The sequence below is a fragment of the Bos javanicus genome, chromosome 2 (genome assembly GCF_032452875.1).
Source record: "Bos javanicus breed banteng chromosome 2, ARS-OSU_banteng_1.0, whole genome shotgun sequence".
In the NCBI taxonomy this organism is placed as follows: Eukaryota; Metazoa; Chordata; class Mammalia; order Artiodactyla; family Bovidae; genus Bos; species Bos javanicus.
In genome coordinates this window covers 5,683,665-5,706,254 of record NC_083869.1, presented here as the reverse complement: position 1 = coordinate 5,706,254, position 22,590 = coordinate 5,683,665, and the positions used below count along the sequence as shown (strand labels likewise).

At 38.6% G+C, this 22,590-nt stretch overlaps 1 protein-coding gene across 3 annotated transcripts in view; it reads left to right on the top strand.

Annotated features, from left to right (window-relative positions):
- The window catches only part of NAB1 (NGFI-A binding protein 1), a 49,133-nt gene that overhangs the window by 11,387 nt on the left and 15,156 nt on the right, over positions 1-22,590 (top strand). For all 3 annotated transcript variants that reach the window (XM_061432663.1, XM_061432656.1, XM_061432668.1), the window contains exons 2-4: positions 942-1,779; positions 16,900-17,033; positions 19,592-19,643. In XM_061432663.1, the coding sequence (XP_061288647.1) occupies positions 961-1,779; positions 16,900-17,033; positions 19,592-19,643 (1,005 nt within the window). In that variant the 5' untranslated portion in view covers positions 942-960. The remainder of the gene's footprint in view (positions 1-941; positions 1,780-16,899; positions 17,034-19,591; positions 19,644-22,590) is intronic.

Genomic DNA, 22,590 nt, shown 5'->3' with positions numbered 1-22,590 from the left:
ACAAAGCGGGACACCCGGGTTTGATCCCTGGGTCGGGAAGATCCGCTGGAGAAGGAAATGGCAATCCACTCTAGTACTCTTGCCTGGAAAATCCCATAGACGGAGGAGCCTGGTAGGCTGCAGTCCATGGGGTCACAAAAAGTCAGACACGACCGAGCGACTTCACTTACACCTATCTCACAGGGCTGTTGTGAGGATGAGACGTAATGTTAAGTGCCTATTTATCATATGGTCTGACACAAGTATTCAGTGCATGCATAGTAGCAGAGTATACTTCTTATCTCCTTCAGAAGTTTATCATCCTTCACTTCTCCTCTGTGTGCACACCATGGAAGCAGCAAAGTGAATACTCAAAAATACAGCATACAGAGCCCTGTGAGCCATGTTTGGCTTAAGTCCCTAGACCTATTTAGCTACCTGTGAGATCTCAGGCAGATTACTGACCTTTGAGCCTTTATATTTTTTTCCTTTAAAATGGAAACTATTACTGACTGTTGATCATTATGATTGTTAGGAGAGTAAGATAACTTAGAGAGAGGCTTCCGAGATGGTATCAGTGGTAAAGAATCCACCTGCCAATGCAGGAGACACAAGAGACTCAGGTTCGATCCCTGGGTCAGAAAGATCCCCTGGAGTAGGAAATGGCAAACCACTCCAGTATTCTTGCCTGGAAAATCCCATGGACAGAGGAGCCTGGCAGCTACAGTCCTTGAGTCGCCAAGAGTCAGACACAACCGAGTGCGCGCGCATGTGTGCGCGCGCGCGCGCACACACACACACACAGCATAGAGAGAATGCTTCCGTAACAGTCAGTTGCTGTGCAAATGCTCCTTGTTTTTTGCTCTTCCCAAACTGCAATCTTAAACCCTGTAGTGTCCGACAAAGAGGCTTAAGAAGGTTTTTAGCAAGTGTGATGAGCGTTTCCTCTCTTCTTTTTGCAGGTTAAGCCCATCCACAGTGATGGCTGCAGCCTTACCCAGGACCCTGGGGGAGTTGCAGCTGTATAGAATATTACAAAAAGCCAACCTGCTTTCTTATTTTGATGCCTTCATCCAACAAGGTGGTGATGATGTCCAGCAACTCTGTGAAGCTGGAGAAGAGGAGTTCCTGGAGATTATGGCACTCGTGGGCATGGCTAGCAAGCCCCTTCATGTTAGAAGGCTGCAGAAGGCTTTGAGAGACTGGGTTACAAACCCTGGCCTTTTCAATCAGCCACTGACGTCTCTGCCTGTCAGTAGCATACCCATCTATAAGTTACCAGAGGGCTCACCAACATGGCTGGGAATATCCTGCAGCAGTTATGAAAGGAACAGCAGTTCCCGAGAACCTCATTTAAAAATCCCCAAGTGTGCTGCCACCACGTGCGTGCAGAGCTTGGGACCGGGGAAGTCAGACGTGGTGGGGAGCTTAGCGCTGCAGAGTATCAGTGACTCCCGACTCTGGCAGGGCCACCACGCCACTGAGAGTGAGCACAGCCTCTCCCCAGCTGACCTTGGCTCCCCGGCTTCCCCAAAAGAAAGTAGCGAGGTGCTGGATGCCGCCGCTGCGCTCTCTGTAGCCGAGTGTGTGGAGCGCATGGCCCCCACGCTGCCAAAAAGTGACTTGAACGAAGTGAAAGAGCTGCTGAAAACCAACAAGAAGTTGGCCAAGATGATCGGTCACATCTTTGAGATGAGTGATGACGACCCACACAAAGAAGAGGAAATTCGAAAATACAGTGCAATATATGGCAGATTCGACTCGAAGAGGAAGGATGGGAAGCACCTCACACTTCATGAGGTAAAAAGCCCACATTTAGCTTTGTGTGTATGTGGTGTGCATGTCTCTTAAAGAGATTAATTTGGTAATAGTTTACAGCAGAGATGATACACTCCCCGGATTAAAGACGTTTAGGTTCAGCAAAACGTAACTCTTTAGTGAAAATAGACCATATTTATTGTGTTAAGGTATTTCTGTGTTGATTTCAAACATGTTTAACTTTAAAATTGTAGTGTAGAGTGACTCTTAGAATAATATTGGTTTAAGTAGTAAAAGCATAAAGTCTGCGTTTACAAGGCAGTTTGTCTTTTAATTAAGAATTAAAAATGAAATTTAAAATCTAACTTAAAAATCATTTTTGTAGACTTTTTAGAAAAAAAAGTTGTAAAGAATAACCAGAACTTAAAGTGATTTTCAGCTAGCATAGAAAACAAAATTAGATGGATGTTAGAAGAATTATTGTAGCTTTGAATATTGTTTTGGTGTGACATTTGATATTAAAAATCCTCATTTTATTTTTGTAGCATTCTATCTAGAAATATTTTGCTTAAGTAGAAGAATACATGTATGTATATTTCTTTTACATTTGCTTCCTTTTTCTTGTCCGCCTGGCCAACACATCATCTTTAAGGCTCAAGCATGAGTTTAAGTCTTTTATAGTGTGTTTTCCCCTAAGTAGAATGACCTTTCCTTTTCATTTTATCCCTACACATACTTCTGTCACAGTAACTTCAACACTTTATTGTACTTTTTAATACATTGGTCTGTCCCTCACAGTATACTTTGGGATTCTTCAAGGCAGAACTTATATCTCATTCATTTTTATATCTTCAGAATCTAATGTACTCAATAAATGCTTGAAAATTAAGTGCATTTCAAAATTACCTTTTTTAAACAAAAGCTGTTTCATAGCTAAAATTCATAGCCATTTATCCATTAGAAGAAAGAGATAAATTATCCTTGGAAAAAAATGTTCAGTTGAATGCAGTATTTCATGTTAGTAACATAAGATCATTCCCCACAGTCTTGTACTTGAACACAAAAAATAGTATATACTCACTGAAAAAGCATTCAGTTACTACAGAAAGATGTGAAGTAATGGAATCTGTAAACATCCAGCTACTTTTCTTTACATATACAAATGTGGGGTCATATTTTACACACTCTTCTCCAAACTCTTTTTGTTTAAACTTAATAATATACTCAAAGTACAGTATACTATTAGATATATTTTCAGGTGGTTACATATAGAGCTGCCGTATTCGTTTATGGGTTACATTATATTTCACAGTGTGAATGTGCTGTTATCTTAACCATTCACTTTTTGATGTCACTTAAGTTGTTTTCATTTTTAAAAAATTTTATATGTGGTGAGACATGAACATTCTGCACATATACCTTTACAGATTTGTACATGTTTTCCTATAGAATAGATTCCAACATGTAAAATTATGGGCCCAAAGAATATGTAGATTTAATATTTTAGTAGATGGTCTTTCAGATCAGATAAGATCAGTCGCTCAGTCGTGTCCGACTCTTTGCGACCCCATGAATTACAGCACGCCAGGCCTCCCTGTCCGTCACCAACTCCCGGAGTTCACTCAGACTCACGTCCATCGAGTCAGTGATGCCATCCAGCCATCTCATCCTCTGTTGGCCCCTTCTCCTCTTGCCCCCAATCCCTCCCAGCATCAGAGTCTTTTCCAATGAGTCAACTCTTCGCATGAGGTGGCCAAAGTACTGGAGTTTCAGCTTTAGCATCATTCCTTCCAAAGAAATCCCAGGGCTAATCTTCAGAATGGACTGGTTGGATCTCCTTGCAGTCCAAGGGACTCTCAAGAGTCTTCTCCAATACCACAGTTCAAAAGCATCAATTCTTTGGCACTCAGCTTTCTTCACAGTCCAACTCTCACATCCATACATGACCAGAGAAAAAACCATAGCCTTGACTAGATAGTCCTTAATTGCCTTCTAAAAAAGCTAGAACAATTTATATTTTCTTTATCATTATTATATGCAACTGTCCATTTTTCCACACTCTTGCTAATATTGCATTAGTCATTTTTAATTTTTGTCAGTCTAAGAAAAATTTTCATTGCTCAAAGTAACTTTTATTATTGAGGAAGAGCATCTTTTCTTATGGTTAATAGACATCCAATTTTATATTCATATCCTTTGTTTTAATGTTGGAGTTGTCTTACCTTTAAAATATTGGTAAAAACTTTTATATTGTAAGTATATTAACTTTTTGTCTTAGATTGTAAATATTTTTCCAGATTATCATTTGTCCTTTGACCTTGTAGACTGGTTGCCATGTGAAAATTTAATTCTGTGTAGTAATGGTCGTTGATCTTGTCCTGTGTCATTTCATTTATCTGATTCTCTGTTCCTTCACTGGTATGAAGTTACTTCAGGTACTGTAGCAAAGCAGTATATTTTATATATGGAAAGGCAAGTGCCTCTTCAATAGTATTCTTTTGTAGCTTCTTTTTTTTAGGTAACCTTACACATTTCTCCTTCTCAAATGAAATTTTTAGTGTATTTGTCAAATTTCCCCAAAATTTCTGTTGGTGTTTGATTAGAAATGCCCTAAAGGTATAGATTAATTGGGGGGAAAATGATATATTTACAATAATGAAAACTCCCATAGAGTAACATAGTATGTGCATTTACTTAGCTCTTTTATATTTTTCTGTAATTTTTTAGTTCTTTATTCATAGTTTTGAACATTTCTTGTTAGGCCAAATACTGTATATTATATATGTGTATATTAAATGTTTGTATTATAAACATTTACATTTATTTTGCTTGTATGGATACATGAGTATGTAAGATATGAAGGGGATATAATTGTAAATGAAATTGTTTCCTTTTTAAATTACTATCACTGGCCGATTTTTATATATTAATCTTCTTTTCAGCAGTTTCACCATCTGATATTTTTAAATTATTGTAGATGTGAATGTCTACTGATGCTTAATATGAGAGAATTGGTTAGCAAAAGTGGTCACAGGGACTCTGTGATTTGACCTCCTTTGGGCATGTCCTTGTGTAATTGTTGTGTATTGTTGGCATACAATAATGAATTCACAAGAACTTGTGGATAGATGTAGAAAATACAAGTGGCGTTATAAATCAGCTACGCTTTGACAATATTATTACCTGTGACGGGATGCAGAGGAGTCTACTGAAGGCTGCTATAGTAGGGAACAAGGGCGAGGCGTGTTGGCAGCCTCAGGCTCACGCTTTAATCCAGCTTTCATATAGTTTTTAAATATGGCAGATGAAGCACAGTCAAGGGCCTGTATTTTTATTAAAGCAAAAGTATGTTACAGAGATGACTTTAATAAACCCTATCGATCTCACTTTAAAAATTCCTAACCTGCTTTTAAAAAAGTCCAAAATGAATTATTTCACACTTGACTTTTCCTAAGGGGCGCTTTGCTTCTTTGAATAAATAGGCACAGGTGGTATTTAAGTAATGAGACCATTGTGGGTTTCCCAAAAGAAGGAAACAATCAAAATGAGTGCCAGTAGGCGGAGATGTGGGGGTGGAGCTTTGGAAAATGTGGCCTGTGTTTTTGAAACTTAACTTAGACCACTTATTATTTGTAAGTCAAGTGTGTGAATCTGGTCCGATAATATATTTTAGGATAGAAGTTTATGCATCAGAGCACTCTCTTCAAACTAGTAACCATCCAAGGGTTTAATAGAAATTATGAAATCCTGAGGGAATTAAAGAAGCTACCATCAAGTGTACCATTTAGGTATTGTGATAATTCCACATTTTTTTTTTTTTGACTGTTTAAAATGAGAGAAAGACTTGAGTTTTTCTAAATTCCTAAGACTAAAGAAGGTTATTAGTTTGTCCTCAGTTTCTAAGTAAGGAAAAATATGACTTATTCTTAATCCACTTTTGGTAGTATTTCTGACCCTGTGTATAGTATTACAAACTCTGTGGACACTGTTGTTTTAATCTTTGAAGACATATAAGTAGGTCACAAGTAGATGAACATCAGGAAGTTATCTATACCTGAAAAATAATTTTCAACTCACAAGTACATAAAATTCTGATTTTTATATGCATTTTGTACTTGTTTCCCAGTATACTTGTAAAATTTATAATTCATTACATTTTATTGTAGAGAATTGTAGAATGAGTCATTGTTACAGACACCTTTTTTAAAGCTAGAGAATCAGTGCTGGTCTTAGAACATGGCTAGGTGTAGCCTGGTGGTAGGAGTCAGACCATGAACATATAATGCAGAGGCTGCGGCCTAGAGCCACACTAGTTACTGGTGTGGGGCAGGTGCCAAGGGACGAACCCAGGAGCAGGATTACAAAGAGGTCCAGGCGGGCAGAGTTCCATCTGCCCAAACGTGTTGCTAGAGTATGTGGTAACTAGGTAAGCAGAGTGCATCAAATCTTTAAAGCAGTAAATAGAGAGAGAGAAACCGAAACTTGAGACTAGCAAGGTCATGGAGAATGGAGGGGCTTGTAATATTCAGAGATAGGAGCACACAGACAAGTCGGCATTATAGAGAATGCTCGTCAGCAGATAGCAACTTCCAGCCAGAGAGCTCTGGAACTCAAAGACAGGAAGGAGAAAAAGAGAAGGTAGAGTCAGTGGATAAGTTGTAGGTGTAATGGAAATGCTGCAGAAACTGGAGTGCTAAGGAGATTGCAAAAACAAGGACCCAGGCCCGTGGAATACATAGGCCATGGTTTAGGTCAGCTCCCGCCGTAATGTTGAGAAGGCAAGGCTGAGGGTGTCAGAGAAGCCCAACAGTTTTAGTTTTGAGAGAGGGGGATTGTCAAATCAGGGGACCTGGGAGACCTCAACATACTGCTAGTAGTTATAATGCTTTATTCTGAACTCTTCAGCTTGAGCGGAACAATTTCAACATCTCATACTTGAAAGAAATGCTGGATATTTCCTTTTGATCATTTTAAAAAGTAGATTATAGGGCTATTAGGTTAGTGTCACTTCTTGAGTCACTTTTGATAAATGGACAAATGAGAATTTGTCCATTTCATCTAAGTGTTCAAACTTACTGGGATAGTTTATAGTTTTTAAAACCTAATATTGTTTGTACCTTTGTCTCTTTCCCCCTGATCAGTCTTGCCAGAGATTTGTCAGTTATATTAATCTTTTCAGGGATCTGCAGACCAAAGCCTGTGGGCAACATTTTGCCCACTTCCTAATTTTGCAGATAGACTTTCTTTGGAATACAGACATGCCTTTCTGTTTATGCATTATCTGTGGCTGCTTTTGAGCTACAGTGTAGGGTTGGGTGGTTGTGACACAGACTGGCCTGTAAAGCCTAAAATATTATTATCTGACCTTTTACAGAAAAGCTTTCCCACTTCTTTATTAGGAAGCACTTTTGGCTTAATTGATCTTTGTAGTTAATGTTGTGTTTGTTTACATCTGCTTTCGTATAGTTTATTGTTCTAACTTACATTTTATCCTGAGTTCATTAATGTTCAGCTGTTCTTTTCTAATGTAAGCAATTAAAGCCATGAATTCTCACTATATATTGAATTAGCATTATTCCCAAAGGTTTCAATTCTGATTATTTCTCTTTTTTATTTATGCTTTCTGTTCACAAATTATAAAGTTTTTTTTTTTTCCTAATATGAGAGGTTTTTCCTTAGATCTTTTTCCTAATGATTTCTAACTGAATTACATTGCGATCAGAGAACATGATTTGCATGATATGGCACCCCACTCCAGTACTCTTGCCTGGAAAATCCCATAGACAGAGGAGCCTGGTAGGCTGCAATCCATGGGGTCGCAAAAAGTCGGACATGACTAAGCAGCTTCACTTTCACTTTTCACTTTCATGCGTTGGAGAAGGAAATGGCAACCCACTCCAGTGTTCTTGCCTGGAGAATCCCAGGGACCGGGGAGCCTGGTGGGCTGCCGTCTATGGGGTCGCCCAGAGTCGGACACGACTGAAGCGATTTAGCAGCAGCAGCAGCAGCAACAGCCCTTTAAAATATGGAGAGATGTTAGTTATGGCCCTGTGTGTGGTCAGTGTTTTAAATGTGCTTCTGCAGTTGTTGTTAGAGTGTTCCGTGTGTGTTTGTTTTAACAAGCTTTTTAGGTCTGTTATTCAAAACTTCTGTAGACTGAATTTTTTATTATTTTGTCGGCTTGCTCTATCAGTAACTGAGTTGTGTGTTAAAATCACCTACTTTGATTGTGGAGTTGTCTGTTTCTCTTTGAATTGTGTAGTGGCCTTATTGATTTTTTAATAATGCATTTTTAAAAATTTTTTGTGTTGATATTAATACATGTGCTTTCTTTTTGTTACTAATTGCTTGTTACTTCTTTTTCCATCCTTTTACTTTGGTTTTTCTGAAACTGTGTTTTCGATATATCTCTCATAAATACTGATAGTTGGGTTTTTAAAAAATCCTGTCTTACATTCTTTGTCTTTTAATGCAAACATTTGGTCCATTTAAATTTATTACAGTGACTGATGTTTTGAATTTGTTTCCTTTATTTTGTATTTCTTCCCTTCCCCTTTTTCATATTTCACGTTTACCATCTGGAACTAGGGTCCTTTAGCTTGAAGTGCGTTATCTGGAATTTTCTTAATGAAGACCTACTGTAGGCAGACTCTCTCCTTGCCTACCCTATTGGAAAATATCTTCATTCTGCCCTCATTTTTGTTGTTATTGTTGTTCTGTCGCTAAGTTGTGTTCGACTCTTTGCAACCCTGTGCACTGCAGCATGCCAGGCTTCCCTGTCTGTCACTATCTCCTGGAATTCGCTCAAACTCGTATCCATTGAGTCAGTGATTCCCTCCAACCACTTCATCCCCTGTTGCCCCCTTCTCCTTCCCTCATTCTTTCCCAGCATCAGAATCTTTTCCAGTGCCTCAGCTCTTTGCATCAGTTGGCCAGAGTATTGGAGCTTCAGCTTTAGCATCAGTCCTTCCGATGAATATTCAGGGTTGATTTCCATTAGGATTGACTGGTTGGATCTCCTTGCTGTCCAAGGGACTCTCAAGAGTCTTCTCCAGCATCACAGTTTGAACACATCAGTTGTTCGGTGCTCAGCCTTCTTTAGGGTCCAACTCTCACATCTGTACATGACCACTGGAAAAACTATAGCTTTGACTACACAGACCTTTGTCAGCAAAGTGATTTCTTTGCTTTTTAATGCACTGTCTAGGTTTGTCATAGCTTTCCTTCCAAGGAGAGAGTGTTGTGTTTTTTTTTTTTAATAGTAAAGCAATTTATTTTCTTGGGTTGACAACAGATAAATCTCACTTGAAATGTGGCAGTAAGTTTGGGTAGAAGAGGAGGATATTGGCTGTATTAGTACTGAGATATTGATGGGTATACATCTGAGGCAGCATATTTTCAAGAGTTATTTTCTTACTACAAATCATCTGCCCCATTTCCAGACTGTGCATCTTGATTTTTTTTAATATATATATTTTTTATTAAAGTATAGTTGACTTATGATTCAGGTACAGCACAAGGTGATTTGGTTATACAAATACAGATATATTATTTTTGAAATTTTTTCCATCGTAAGTTATTACAAGATACTGACTATAGTTCCCTGTGCTATACAGTAGACCTTTGTTGCATATCTATTTTTTAATTAGAAATCTAGCATTTTATTCATACTGAGTCAAACAAGTGGAACCAAAATGTCATAATTTTTTAGTTAGGAAAAAATGTTTTCTAAAATATATTTGTTGTACATATTTATATATATATATGTATACAAAAGCTTTTCTCAGTTCAGTTCAGTCGCTCAGTCACATCCAACTCTTTGCTACCTCATTCATTGCAGCTCGCTAGGCTTCCCTGTCCATCACCAACTTCTGGAGCTTACTCAAACTCATGTCCGTAGAGTCAGTGATGCCATCCAACCATCTCATCCTGTCATCCCCTTCTCCTCCTGCCTTCAGTCTTTCCCAGCATCAGGGTCTTTTCCAATGAGTCAGTTCTTCGCAGCAGGTGGCCCAAATATTGGGAGTTTCAGCTTCAGCATCAGTCCTTCCAGAACTGATTTCCTTTAGGATGGACTGGTTGGATCTCCTTGCAGTCCAAGGGACTCTCAAGAGTCCTCTCCAACACCACAGTTCAAAAGCATCAATTAATTCTTCGGCGCTCAGCTTTCTTTATGGTCCAACTCTCACATCCAAACATGACTACTGCAAAAACCATAGCTTCGACTAAACGGACCTTTGTTGGCAAAGTAATATCTCTGCTTTTTAATATGCTGTCTAGGATGGTCATAGCTTTCCTTCCAAGGAGGAAGTGTCTTTTAATTTCATGGCTGGAGTCGCCATCTGCAGTGATTTTGGAGCTGAAGAAAATAAAGTCTGACACTGTTTCCACTGTTTCCCCATCTATTTGCCATGAAGTGATGGGACTGGATGCCATGATCTTAGTTTTCTGAATGTTGAGTTTTAAATCAGCTTTTTCACACTCTTCTTTCATCAAGAGGCTCTTTATCTTTAGTTCCTCTTCACTTTCTGCCATAAGGGTGGTGGCATCTGCATATCTGAAGTTATTGATACTTCTCCCGGCAACCTTGATTCCAGCTTGTGCTTCATCTCGCCGAGCATTTCTCATGATGTACTGTGCATATAAGTTAAATACGCATAGTGACAATATACAGCCTTGATGTACTCCTTTGCCAATTTTGAACCAGTCGTTGTTCCATGTCCAGTTCTAACTGTTGCTTCTTGACCTGCATACAGATTTCTCAGGAGACAGATAAAGTAGTCTGGTATTCGCATCTCTTTAAGAATTTTCCACAGTTTGTTGTGATCCACACAGTCAAAGGCTTTAAGCATAGTCAGTGAAGCAGATGTTTTTCTGTAATTCCCTTGCTTTTTTCTGTGATCCAGCAGATGCTGCCAATTTGATCTGTGGTTCTGCTCATTTTTCTAAATCCAGCTTGTACATCTGGAAGTTTTCGTTTCACATACTGCTAAAGCCTGGCTTGAAGGATTTTGAGCATTACCTTACTAACGTGTGAGACGAGCACAGTTGTACAGTAGTTTGGCTTCTTTGGCATCGCCTTTCTTTGGGATTGGAATGAAAACTAACGAGTCCTATGGCCACTGCTGAGTTTTCCAAATTTGCTGGCATATTGAATGCAGCACTTTAACAGCATCATCTTTTAGGATTTGAAATAGCTCATTTGGAATTGCATCACCTCCTCCAGTAGCTTTGCCTTCATTCTTAATTGCTACTCATTTTGGGTATCTAATTCTATATTGTCATTTACTTTCTGTTCGTAATCAAAAGTATCATTTCCTTGGCCCTTAGCTTTCATTGTGTTTAGAAGCCAGTGGTTAGGTGACTATTGTCTGCTTTAGACGTCTTTTTTTCCTATGCCCCAATTCTTCTTCCTCCTTAATTCTTCTCTCCTTCTGACTTCTCAATTTTTCTTGGTCATTTTTACTATATTACTCTTTTAGTCATATTTGCAACTCCTTTTATCTCTTTAAATGAAGTCCTTGAGGGTCTGTCTGCTGGTTTTTACTTTTGACTCCTTCTTTCTTTGTTTAATGATTTCTATCTATGAGCTCATATTTCTTGAAACTGTGGGAATGTTTTGAGAGTTAGGAAGAAAATGGACTCTCCTAGAGGTTTCTTGTTTTTGCTTCTACCAGGCCCCTGTACTTCACACACTACAACTCTGGAGCCCCATGAAAGTGAATTCTCAGGCTGTTGGTGTGAATTAGGGCTGAAAATCCATGTGAAGAGCTGATTTGGGTTTATGAAATTCTCTCCTAATTAGTAATAAAGTTCAGGACAGGTAATTCTCCTTGCATTTCCCAGTGGGCGAGGGGGGACCGTGAACAGGTGTATTTCTGATTCTGTCTTACATTTCGCTGTAGTACTTTCGTATTATTTTTCACCTTTGTGGAGGAAAGGTCTTTTGACTCTTCAGCCTCTCCTTTGATGGGTTCTGGCGTATTTCTCTCACTCTCTCCCCACGCTCACCAGCCTAAGAAGGCGGTGAAGATTGAAGCTCAAGTTCATCTGGTTTGACATCTGTCCTCAGCTTAGTCTTTTGAGATATGGTCTTCATTCATTTTGGCTTCAGTAGTTCTTACTGTCTTGCTGGCTTATTAATGTAAAGATATTTTTTCTTTCTATTTTAGTCAACATTTTTCCTGTGAGAAATGTGAGAAGGGCCAGGCATGGTACATAGCCCTCCCTGTGCTGGAAATGAAAGTCTTGATTGCCCTCTGAGCCTCCCTGTTACCTAGCCTTCATGTTGTAGTTTTATGCTAACACTTATGTGAAGCTTAATTGAAAGTCACACTCATTTGATTGTTAAAGATTATCATTTTAAATACTCCCAGCAAAGACAGTTTTAAAATCTAGTTATAAATAATAGAAGGCTAACTTTAAGAAATCTTTTCACAAAGATATGAATGGAATTTTGGTATTTTTAGCTATGAAAGTAGGAAGTGGAGGAAGTAAGTAAACCAATGAGGGAGACTATCTTATTTTATACTTCTAACAAAATTAGAAACTTAGAACTTTTAAAAAGCTAGCTTGGTGCTTCAGTGACTTAACTACTGGTTTTGGAGAACTTTTTTTTTTTTTTAATGCATCATTGTTACTGATTTAATTATTAGCAACGAGGATTATGAAATCTAGAAGATAGTTACAGAAAATACATTTTTGAGGGGAAAGCTTGATGAATTGGCTTCCTATTACAACTTGGAGTGAGCTACGGTTATTTCTCTAGCTTCGGTTTTTCTGCCAGAAGGCTCTCTGAGGGCCTGGGGAGTTCAGTATAGTTTTTTGGTCTGTTGGAGCCTGAATTCAGTTTACAGAGATTGCGTTCTGTTTGTTTTTCTTGGTTTCTGGTAGGATGATGGAAGGAATACTAGAACACTGTTTTTAATTTATGTTGAAAAGTTGTTATCTATGGTTGTGCATGAGCTTGTACCTCTGAAATGTTGTCAATTAAAATATCTTACTGACAATTAGAATTTCTCCATACTTACTTAGGTTTATGAGCACAAAAAAGAACCAGCTACATAACAAGCAACTCGAAAAGGATATTTAAAAGTCATTGTGGCTACCACTAAGCTGCAATTGAAGTTAATTTATGTAGGAAATTATTCTTTGAAGTATATTTTACTTTTTGCTCCTGTAACATTGTGCTTATCAAAAGCACTTCGGGAAGAAATTGATCTACTGATGATTCTTTAGGATGGGAGGGAGAAGGCTGAAAATAATTTCTTCCTATTATGCTTTTATATTCAGCCATGGGTTTAAAATAAGAAACCTGGCCTTAATTGCTAGTAGCCATATTACAAGCATTCAGTTCAGTTCAGTCACTCAGTCATGTCCGACTCTTTGCAACCCCATGGATTGCAACACACCAGGCTTCCCTGTCCATCACCAACTCCCGGAGCTTACTCAGACTCATGTCCATCGAGTTGGTGATATCATCCAACCATCTCATCCTCTGTCATCCCCTTCTCCTCCTGCCTTCAGTCTTTCCCAGCATCAGGGTCTTTTCAAATGAGTCAGTTCTTCACATCAGGTGGCCGGAGTATTGGAATTTCAACTCAGCATCAGTCCTTCCAATGAATATTCCAGGCTGATTTCCTTTAGGATGGACTGGTTGGATCTCCTTGCAGTCCAAGGGACTCTCAAGAGTCTTCTCCAACACCACAGTTCAAAGCATCAATTCCTTGGTGCTCAGCTTTCTTTATGGCCCAACTCTCACATCCATACATGACCACTGGAAAAACCGTAGCTTTGACTAGACAGACCTTTGTTGGCAAAGTAATATGTCTGTTTTTTAATATGCTGTCTAGGTTGGTTATAACTTTCCTTCCAAGGAATAAGCGCCTTTTAATTTCATGGTTCCAGTCACCATCTGCAGTGATTTGTGTGTCTAGGTAGTAAAAATTACAATGTAAAAAATACTTAAATACATTCATTAGTCAGTATTTATTAAGCTCACAACCCATGCCAGAGACTGACAAGCCAAGTCTCTGCCTTAACATAAAAAAGTAAAAATACAGCATATGTTAAGTGAAGGAAAGGAGGTTATACACCTGTGTTCACATGTATGTACACAAAGGAATATTGGAATAATATGCATAAAAATATTAATAGTCATTCAGGATGGAATGCATGTTGCATTTGTTTTCTTTTGCTTCTCTTTTCAAAACTTTTTTTAAAAAAATTATTGTGAATAAAGTGGGATGTCTGGGTCGGGAGGAAGAGTAAATGCCTGATTCCTTATCAGAGGAGAATGAGAATCGATACTAAAACAACTTTGTGGCAAGTGTGCCTTCTCACTTCTTAGAGTCCTTGGAGGTAGTGATATTATCCTGTTTTGCCTCAGAGAAAACTAAGGCTCTGAGACGTTTTTACATGTCCAAAATTACACAGCTGGTAAGTGATGGAGCAGACTCCTCCTACACCTCTCTGCCTTCAAATCCTGTCAGTTTGCCGTCAATCATGCCTGGAATGGGTTTCTTGCTTTTTAAAAAAATCTGATATACCCCTTGGCAGTTTCTTACATCTATTTAAATTGACAAAATTATATGAAAAAACATTTTCTAGTCTATTAAGCAAATTATAGACTTGGAGTTTAGGATAACATTTGATACTTAAATTTTTAGAACTGGTGTTTGGTCAATGAGCAACTCTATATTGGCAATATTTAACACTTAGATAAAAGAGTAGAATTACATGAAATTAAAACACATTTGCTCCTTGGAAGAAAAGCTATGACAAACCTATACAGCGTATTAAAAAACAGAGACATCACTTTGCCAACAAAGGTCCGTATAGTTAAAGCTATGGCTTTTCCAGTAGTCATGTACAGATATGAGAGTTGGACCATAAAGAAGAATTGATGCTTTCAAACTGTGGTGCTAGAGAAGACTCTTCAGAGTACCTTAGCCAGCAAAGAGATCAAACCAGTCAATCCTAAAGGAAATCAACCCTGAATTTTCACTGAAAGGACTGATGCTGAAGCTCTAACACTTTGGCCACCTGATGCAGAGTCGACTCATTGGAAAAGACCTGGATAACTGGGAAAGACTGAGGGTAAGCAGAGAAGGGGGTGACAGAGGATGAGATGGTTGGATGGCATCACTGACTCAATGGACATGAGTTTGAACAAACTCGAGGAGATAGTGAAGGACAAGGAAGCGTGGTGTGCTGCAGTTCATGGGGTCACAGAGAGTCAGACACAGCTTAGTAACTACACAACAACAATCTCAATCTTAGAGATTTGGTAATTCCAAGACCTTGTTTTTCCTTTTTAGCCCTCGTGTGTGATAATACTTCATTATCTTTTACTGAGTGATTTTGTAAATATTTAATGAATATCATTTACTTTTTATTCCTTCCTAAGAATTTTCATGTCAGTTCACATTTAAAATCTATCAGATGATGTATATTCAGTTTTGTAAATTAATTTATTTTAATTGGAGGCTAATTACTTTACAATATTGTAGTGGTTTTTGCCATACATTGACATGAATCAGCCACGGGTGTACATATGTCCCCCATCCCAAACCCCCCCTCCCATCTCCCTTCCCCTCCCATCCCTCTGGGTCATCCCAGTGCACCGGCTTTGAGTGCCCTGTTTCATGCATCGAATTTGGACTGGTGATCTATTTCACATATGGTAATATATATGTTTCAATGCTATTCTCTCAAATCATCCCACCCTTGCCTTCTGCCTCAGAGTCCAAAAGTCTGTTCTTTATATCGGTGTCTCTTTTGCTGTCTCACATATAGGGTCATCGTTACCATCTTTCTAAATTCCATATATGTACATTAATATACTGTATTGGTGTTTTTATTTCTAACTGACTTCACTCTGTGTAATAGGCTCCAGTTTCATCCACCTCATTAGAACTGATTCAAATGCATTCTTTTTAATAGCTGAGTAATATTCAGTTGTGTATATGTACCACAGCTTTCTTATCCACTCATCTGCTGATGGACATCTAGGTTGCTTCCATGTCCTGGCTATTGTAAACAGTGATGCGATGAACATTGGGGTACACATGTGTCTTTCAATTCTGGTTTCCTCGGTGTGTATGCCCAGCGGTGAGATTGCTGGGTCATAAGGCAGTTCTCGGAGAAGGCAATGGCAACCCACTCCAGTACTGTTGCCTGGAAAATCCCATGGACAGAGGAGCCTGGTAAGCTGCAGTCCATGGGGTCGCTAGAGTCGGACATGACTGAGCGACTTCACTTTCACTTTTCACTTTCATGCATTGGAGAAGGAAATGGCAACCCACTCCAGTGTTCTTGCCTGGAGAATCCCAGGGACAGCAGAGCCTGGTGGGCTGCCGTCTATGGGGTCGCACAGAGTCAGACACAACTGAAGCAACTTAGTAGTAGTAGTAGTAAAGCAGTTCTAGTTCCAGTTTTTTAAGGAATCTCCACACTGTTCTCCATAATGGCTGTACTAGTTTGCATTCCCACCAACAGTGTAAGAGGGTTCCCTTTTCTCCACACCCTCGCCAGCATTTATTGTTTGTAGACTTTTGGATAGCAGCCATTCTGACCGGCATGAGATGGTACCTCATTGTGGTTTTGATTTGCATTTCTCTGATAATGAGTGATGTTGAGCATTTTTTCATGTGTTTGTTAGCCATCTGTATATCTTCTTTGGGGAAATGTCTGTTTAGTTCTTTGGCCCATTTTTGGATTGGGTTGTTTATTTTTCTGGTGTTCAGCTGCATGAACTGCTTGTATATTTTGAGATATATTCTGTTTTAGTTAAGGAAATATTATCACCATATTGTATAATCAGATCCCTTGGTTTCTTATAAACAAAAAAAGATGCAGAACATTTTTTAACTTTTTATTTTGCTTATTTTCCATAAATTCTTACACTTAAAAATAAATAAAGCATGTAAATACATAAAACCAAGATGACTGTTTTGATTAGTTTGAGTTCTGAGAGGTGTAGGTGACTTGATTTTCTTCTGAAATTAGGCAGTAAGACTAATTAGGAGTAAAGGGTATTCTGATTTTCATAAATTGTGATCTAACTACATAATGATGTGACATTTTTATATTCTTAAGTGAAACATTTTCTATATTGATGAAATAAAAATACTTATAACTTGTGAAACTTTTGAAACGCAGCTCACCGTTAATGAAGCAGCCGCTCAGCTCTGTGTAAAGGATAATGCCCTGCTGACAAGAAGAGATGAGCTTTTTGCCCTGGCCAGGCAGATTTCTCGAGAAGTCACCTATAAATATACTTACCGAACCACCAAGTAAGTGTTTAACTGACAGTATTTTTGCAGTTTGATAAAGTAGAGCTTGAAACACAATCCGTTCGTTGATAGAGTATATTTAAGAAAAGTAGAAGTGTAATTAAATAATTCTGTCAACAGTGAATTTTCAAAACATTGTTGCTGAAGTGGTTTTCGTTAATTCGTTTAGTCCTCTTGTACTGTCTTTTGAAAGATAGTTCCCTAGCACTGTAGCATTGGTCTGGTAGTGGTTCTCAACATCTTCTCTCACGTGGATGCTTTGGTTTTGAGTGTGATGAAAGGATTTAGTTAAGCAGCTTTTATAGACATTGGTACACTACACAAACTCCATGAACTTTTTGAACTCTCTCTGAAAGGAATGTGTTTTCTTTCGCAAAGTGTTTGCCGATCTGAGGGGCTTCCCTAGTGACTCAGACGGTAAAGAATCTGCCTGCAATGTGGGGGACCTGGGTTAGATCCCTGAGTTGGGAAGATCCCCTGGAAAAGGAAGTGGCCAACACACTCCAATATTCTTGCCTGGAAAATCCCATGGACAGAGGAGCCTGGCAGGCTACAGTTCCATGTGGTCACAAAGAGTTGGACACAATTGAGCAACTTCACTTTGCCATCTGATGAGATTAGCTAAAGAGATAAAGACTTCATTACCCAGTATGCAAAGGAAAATTGGAAAATACTAGGTTACTAGTGAGTGAAGTATGGAATATGTGTTTGAAATAAAAAACCCCATGTTGAAAAGCAGTGGTGATTTTAAAATTTAATGTAAACATACACATAATATATTCTTCATCTTATCCTCACTTAAAACCTAAGCATCATCTATAGATAGAGGAACATTTTGATTTTGTTCACTGGGCTTCGTGTGGACCCTGATTTCCAGTGCAGTATCAGCTGTTTGCCACTGCTGCTGTGAGGAGCTGAATTAGCATGACTGAGTGTTATGTTGAAAAGACCGTATCTTGAGCGCCCTTCCCAGGTCTAATAAATCACATCCTCTGGGGATGGAACCTTAGAGTCCAAACTTTCACAAGCAGCTGCTGTGATTCTTGTGCGTGTTCAAACTTGAAAACCACCTAGACAGGCACTTGGTTTCATCACCATTATTTTCCCTAACTCATGGTGGCTTTGTCGTCTGTTCTGTCAAGAGCCCACATACTTAGAAATCAGCAACAAGTAAAATTATGCAAAATAAACAATCAGGGTAAGAATATACAGCAACATTAGAGGATTGTTTATAAGATTTTCTTTTTTTTTTTTTTTAGTTGAGTGTTCAAGAGCTGATTTTTGTGAGGTTTTCTTCACTGTATTATACAAAATTTTCTTTCTGACATTTACACAAAATTTTCTTTAATCCAAGTAGTACATGTACATGATATATGAAGTCTTATAGTACACAAGGCTTATTGCAAAGCAGTTACCCTGCTCCCCCTTCCTTCTGAATACTAAGACCCAGAAGCCACTGCTTTCAGCAATTTTTATTTTTTATAGTATTTATTTACATTTGTATATTTTAAGTTAAATCATTTTAGAATACAAAAGACTTTCACATTATAAGTTGAAACTCAGTAAAGAGCTGATGCCAAAAGTTGCGCTCTCGTTTCTGTCTTCTTCCTCTGTTCCTCTTCTCACTGTTAGTACTTTTTGTTAGTCTCTTTTTCATCCTTCTAGTGTTTGTGTGCATGTATTTCTCACTTATACCTTTTTTTTGGAAAAAACAGGAAGTAGCATGTGTCTGCATTATGTTGTATTTCATTCTTGGTTTACCATGTGCTAGAGGTCTTGCTGTATTAGTACAGATCCATCTTTGTCACTGTTTTTCGTTTATTTGTTTTTTAACAGCTGCAGGAAACTGCATTATGTGCATCTACCATGATTCATTTAACTAGTCCCTTGACGGACACATGAGTTGTCTCTAGTCTTCTGTCATTATAAGTAATACCACAGGAACCTCATACATATTTTGTTGATTCTGAGATGTGTTTTTCCACATTTTAACATCTTTTGTGTTGAGGTATAACTTAAAAATTTATGACTCGCCATGGTTGAATTGGCAGTTACATTTGATGTTTGTGTATGTGCTTCTGTGGGATAGATTCCCAGCAGAGGGGTACCTAAAGATCAATGGAAGATGCATGTATGGTTTTGATAGGTAGACAAAATGCACTTTAATCTCATGTAGCCTTAAGCATTCATCCTAAATGGTCATTATTGTCACTTTATTCTAAATTGTACTGGTCTATGAAGGCTCTCATAGAGTACAGTCCTCGATTTTTCCCCTTTTTCATTTTGTGGTCCTCATTAATACTGGGTATTCTCTGTGTTAGGCATTCTTAGGTAGTGGCCTTTTATAATGTATCATGTACTTGTGTTTGTCTGTTTCCCCATTGTTAACTTAGAAATGATGAGAAGTCCCTTTTTCATTATTTAATGTTCATTATGAATGTCTTATTTCTGGTGGCAAGGTTCCAGAGTTACTTGTTTTGGTGGAAGTTTATAGATTTAGATGCCTTTAGAAAAAATTTATTACCTTCTCAAATTTTTCTCTCTCTCATTCCCCTCAGGTCAAAATGTGGAGAGAGAGATGAATTATCCCCGAAGAGAATTAAAGTAGAGGTATGATTATGTGTTATCTTTTCTTATGCTAATAGTCTTTGCTTACTAGTTCAACTGAAAAAGAAAGAATGGTCCCTCCAGCTAGTGAGAAAGTGTGAATTGTGGAATCTGAAAAATGGTACAGAATTTGGTCACTTTGAAGTATCCATAGTAATTTGAACTAGGTACTCAGAAAATTCCTAGAAGGAAACAACAGTGATGAGCTTGGTGCCTAGTCAGTTTATCAAAGGTTGATTTGTAAACAGGTGTTTCTTACACGGTTAAAACTCTTTACTGGTTAAACAGTTCCTTTTATGATTTTATTTACATCATTAGTCATCAAGTAGACTTAAAGGAGCTAAAGTTTAATTTCTATACATTAAATATCTGAGAGAAGTGACACTTTAGTAGCTATAAGTTATGAAAACTTCACTATAATTAAAAGCCTCTTTTAGGGTATCACTTCTGAGGCTGTCTTTCTGATTTTAGACTTGTGAGTAGCAAGGTGAGTTGAGCAAGAAAAATATGTTTTTCTTAGGGCTCTCAGAACCAGTTTCAGAATGACTGCTCCTTAATTTCGGAGAAGGCAATGGCACCCTACTCTTGCCTGGACAATCCCATGGACAGAGGAGCCTGGTAGGCTGTAGTCCATGGGGTCGCTAGAGTCGGACACGACTGAGCGACTTCACTTTCACTTTTCACTCTCATGCATTGGAGAAGGAAATGGCAACCCACTCCAGTGTTCTTGCCCGGAGAATCCCAGGGACAGGGAAGCCTGGTGGGCTGCCGTCTATGGGGTCACACAGAGTTGGATACGACTGAAGCGACTTAGCAGCAGCAGCAGCAGCTCCTTAATTTGGATTGATACTTTTCTAAAGGCCAGTCTGAAGCAGAGCAGGCAGCTCCTTTTTTTCTTGGACAGGGGAGAGAGGTCATTACTCTTGGTCATTCATTATTTAATTTCTTGTTAAGGAAAACAAGCTGTGTTTATCCTAAATTTCCATAATCATATTATTCTTGCTAAGCATCTGATTGCCTGCAATAATTTTTCATTTATACCAAAGCCAGAGTTAATCTTTTAAAAACATACATCCCTTTCTTGCTTAAATCTATTGGCTGTCTACTGTGCCTAGAATAAAATCTACACTTTTTCCTGAGACACCGAAGACCCTGCACGAACTGACTCTGACTCGACTCTCTAACCTCATCTGCTTCCACACTTCCCCAGTCTTACTGTGTCCCAGTTCCACTGACTGACCTTCTGTTGCTGGAACACGTCAAACTCATTTATGCCTCAGCGCTGGCTGGTTGTTGCCTCTCCCTGGATCTCTCTCTAAATCTTCACATGGCTTCAGCTTGTAGTTGAGTTTCCTCGCAGTTCCCTGCTTCCCTCTCTAAAGAGGCACTGTTACCCCATCATCACATCTGGGCTCTTTGTCCTGGCGTGGCTTGCTTGTTTTCATAGCACTTACCCGTTTCTGAAACTGTTATGTATGTGTTTCTGATTTGTTACTGGTCTGCCCCATTAGGTGAAAATAGAGCTCTTATCTGTCTGTCCTCTATTTTACTTAGTTTATAGTAGTGCCTTGTACTTAGTAGGACTTAAAATCTGTTTGATGAAATCATGAATGGCCATGAGTAAATATCTTTGCATTCTAAAGGCTTTAGCTGTACACAGTGGTTTTCACAGAAGAAAAATGTTGTCCAAAATGAGCACCTTTTTTAAAATTATGCTTATGTTTGTAATCTACTTCAGTGTTAACTCTGGAGTAGTGTTTAAGATGGGTTAACCTCACACATAGTACTCAGAAAACTTACTGAAATGACCTAAGGCCATCGAAAGAGCTAACTGGTGAAATATTTTCTCCTGTTGCATCTCAAAATAATGAGTAAGAGAGGACCCCTGTGGATTTATCTGTTAGTGACTCTGCCTCTAGAAGGGAAGCTGGATCAACAAAGAAACTACCAAAGGGCATGTGCCATTGGAGAATTTAGAGGCAGGAAGGTACAAAGCCTACCCTGTGGCCGGAAAGGTAACCAGTCAGCTGCTAGGTTATTAGAGAATATGTCTGCATCTCTTTCTCACCATTGACCCTCCACGCCATTGTGACTCAGGCCGTTCTCACATTTTCAAGCCATGGTTTCTTTTTGTCTAGCTTCAGAGGTCACCGGTGAACATTGAAGTCTGAGATCATGAATCTCATGGACTCTTGGAGCTATAGTGTTTTCTTGTTAGGCTGTATTGATAAGTCTTTCTGACCCTCTCAATAGCCCTGATCTGAAATGTAAGCTTATTATTTCTGTATCCAGGTACAGTGTTTCGGATTTCTTTTTAGGAGCTCACGGTGTTGGGTTGAAGTTAGAGGCGACCCTTCCAGTCCTTTATGTTCACTAGAGATATTTGAGTTATGCGTGTGTTTTAAGTTGCTTCAGTTGTGTCTGACTCTTTGCAACCCTGTGGACTGTAGCCCACCAGGCTCCTCTGTCTATGGATTCTCCAGGCAGAAATACTGGGATGGGTTGTCATGCCCTCCTCCAGGGATCTTCCCGACCCAGGGATTGAACATGCATCGTTTAGGTCTCCTGCGCTGTCAAGCAGGTTCTTTACCACTAGCGCCGTCTGGGAAGCCCCAATTGATTATAGTTCTATATGAGATTAGTTTATTACTTTACTAGACTTCTCAAAGCCATTTGCACAGTTGTGGATTTAGAATTAAGATAATCATTGTTTCCTTTTTCTGTGAATAACAGTTCTAATCCTTCCTAAACAGACAAGTGACTAATAAACCCCAAGTGTTCTTATAGACAATAAACTCTTGATTTTAGAAATGAATAGGGACTTTGGCTTTGAATTTAGGACAGGTGTTTACTTTTGTTGGTTTGTTTTTTTGTCTTGTTTTTGCTTAGTTTTTTTTTCTTTAAACTTGTGTATTGCAGAGCATTGATTTATGCAAAACGTGTGTTAATG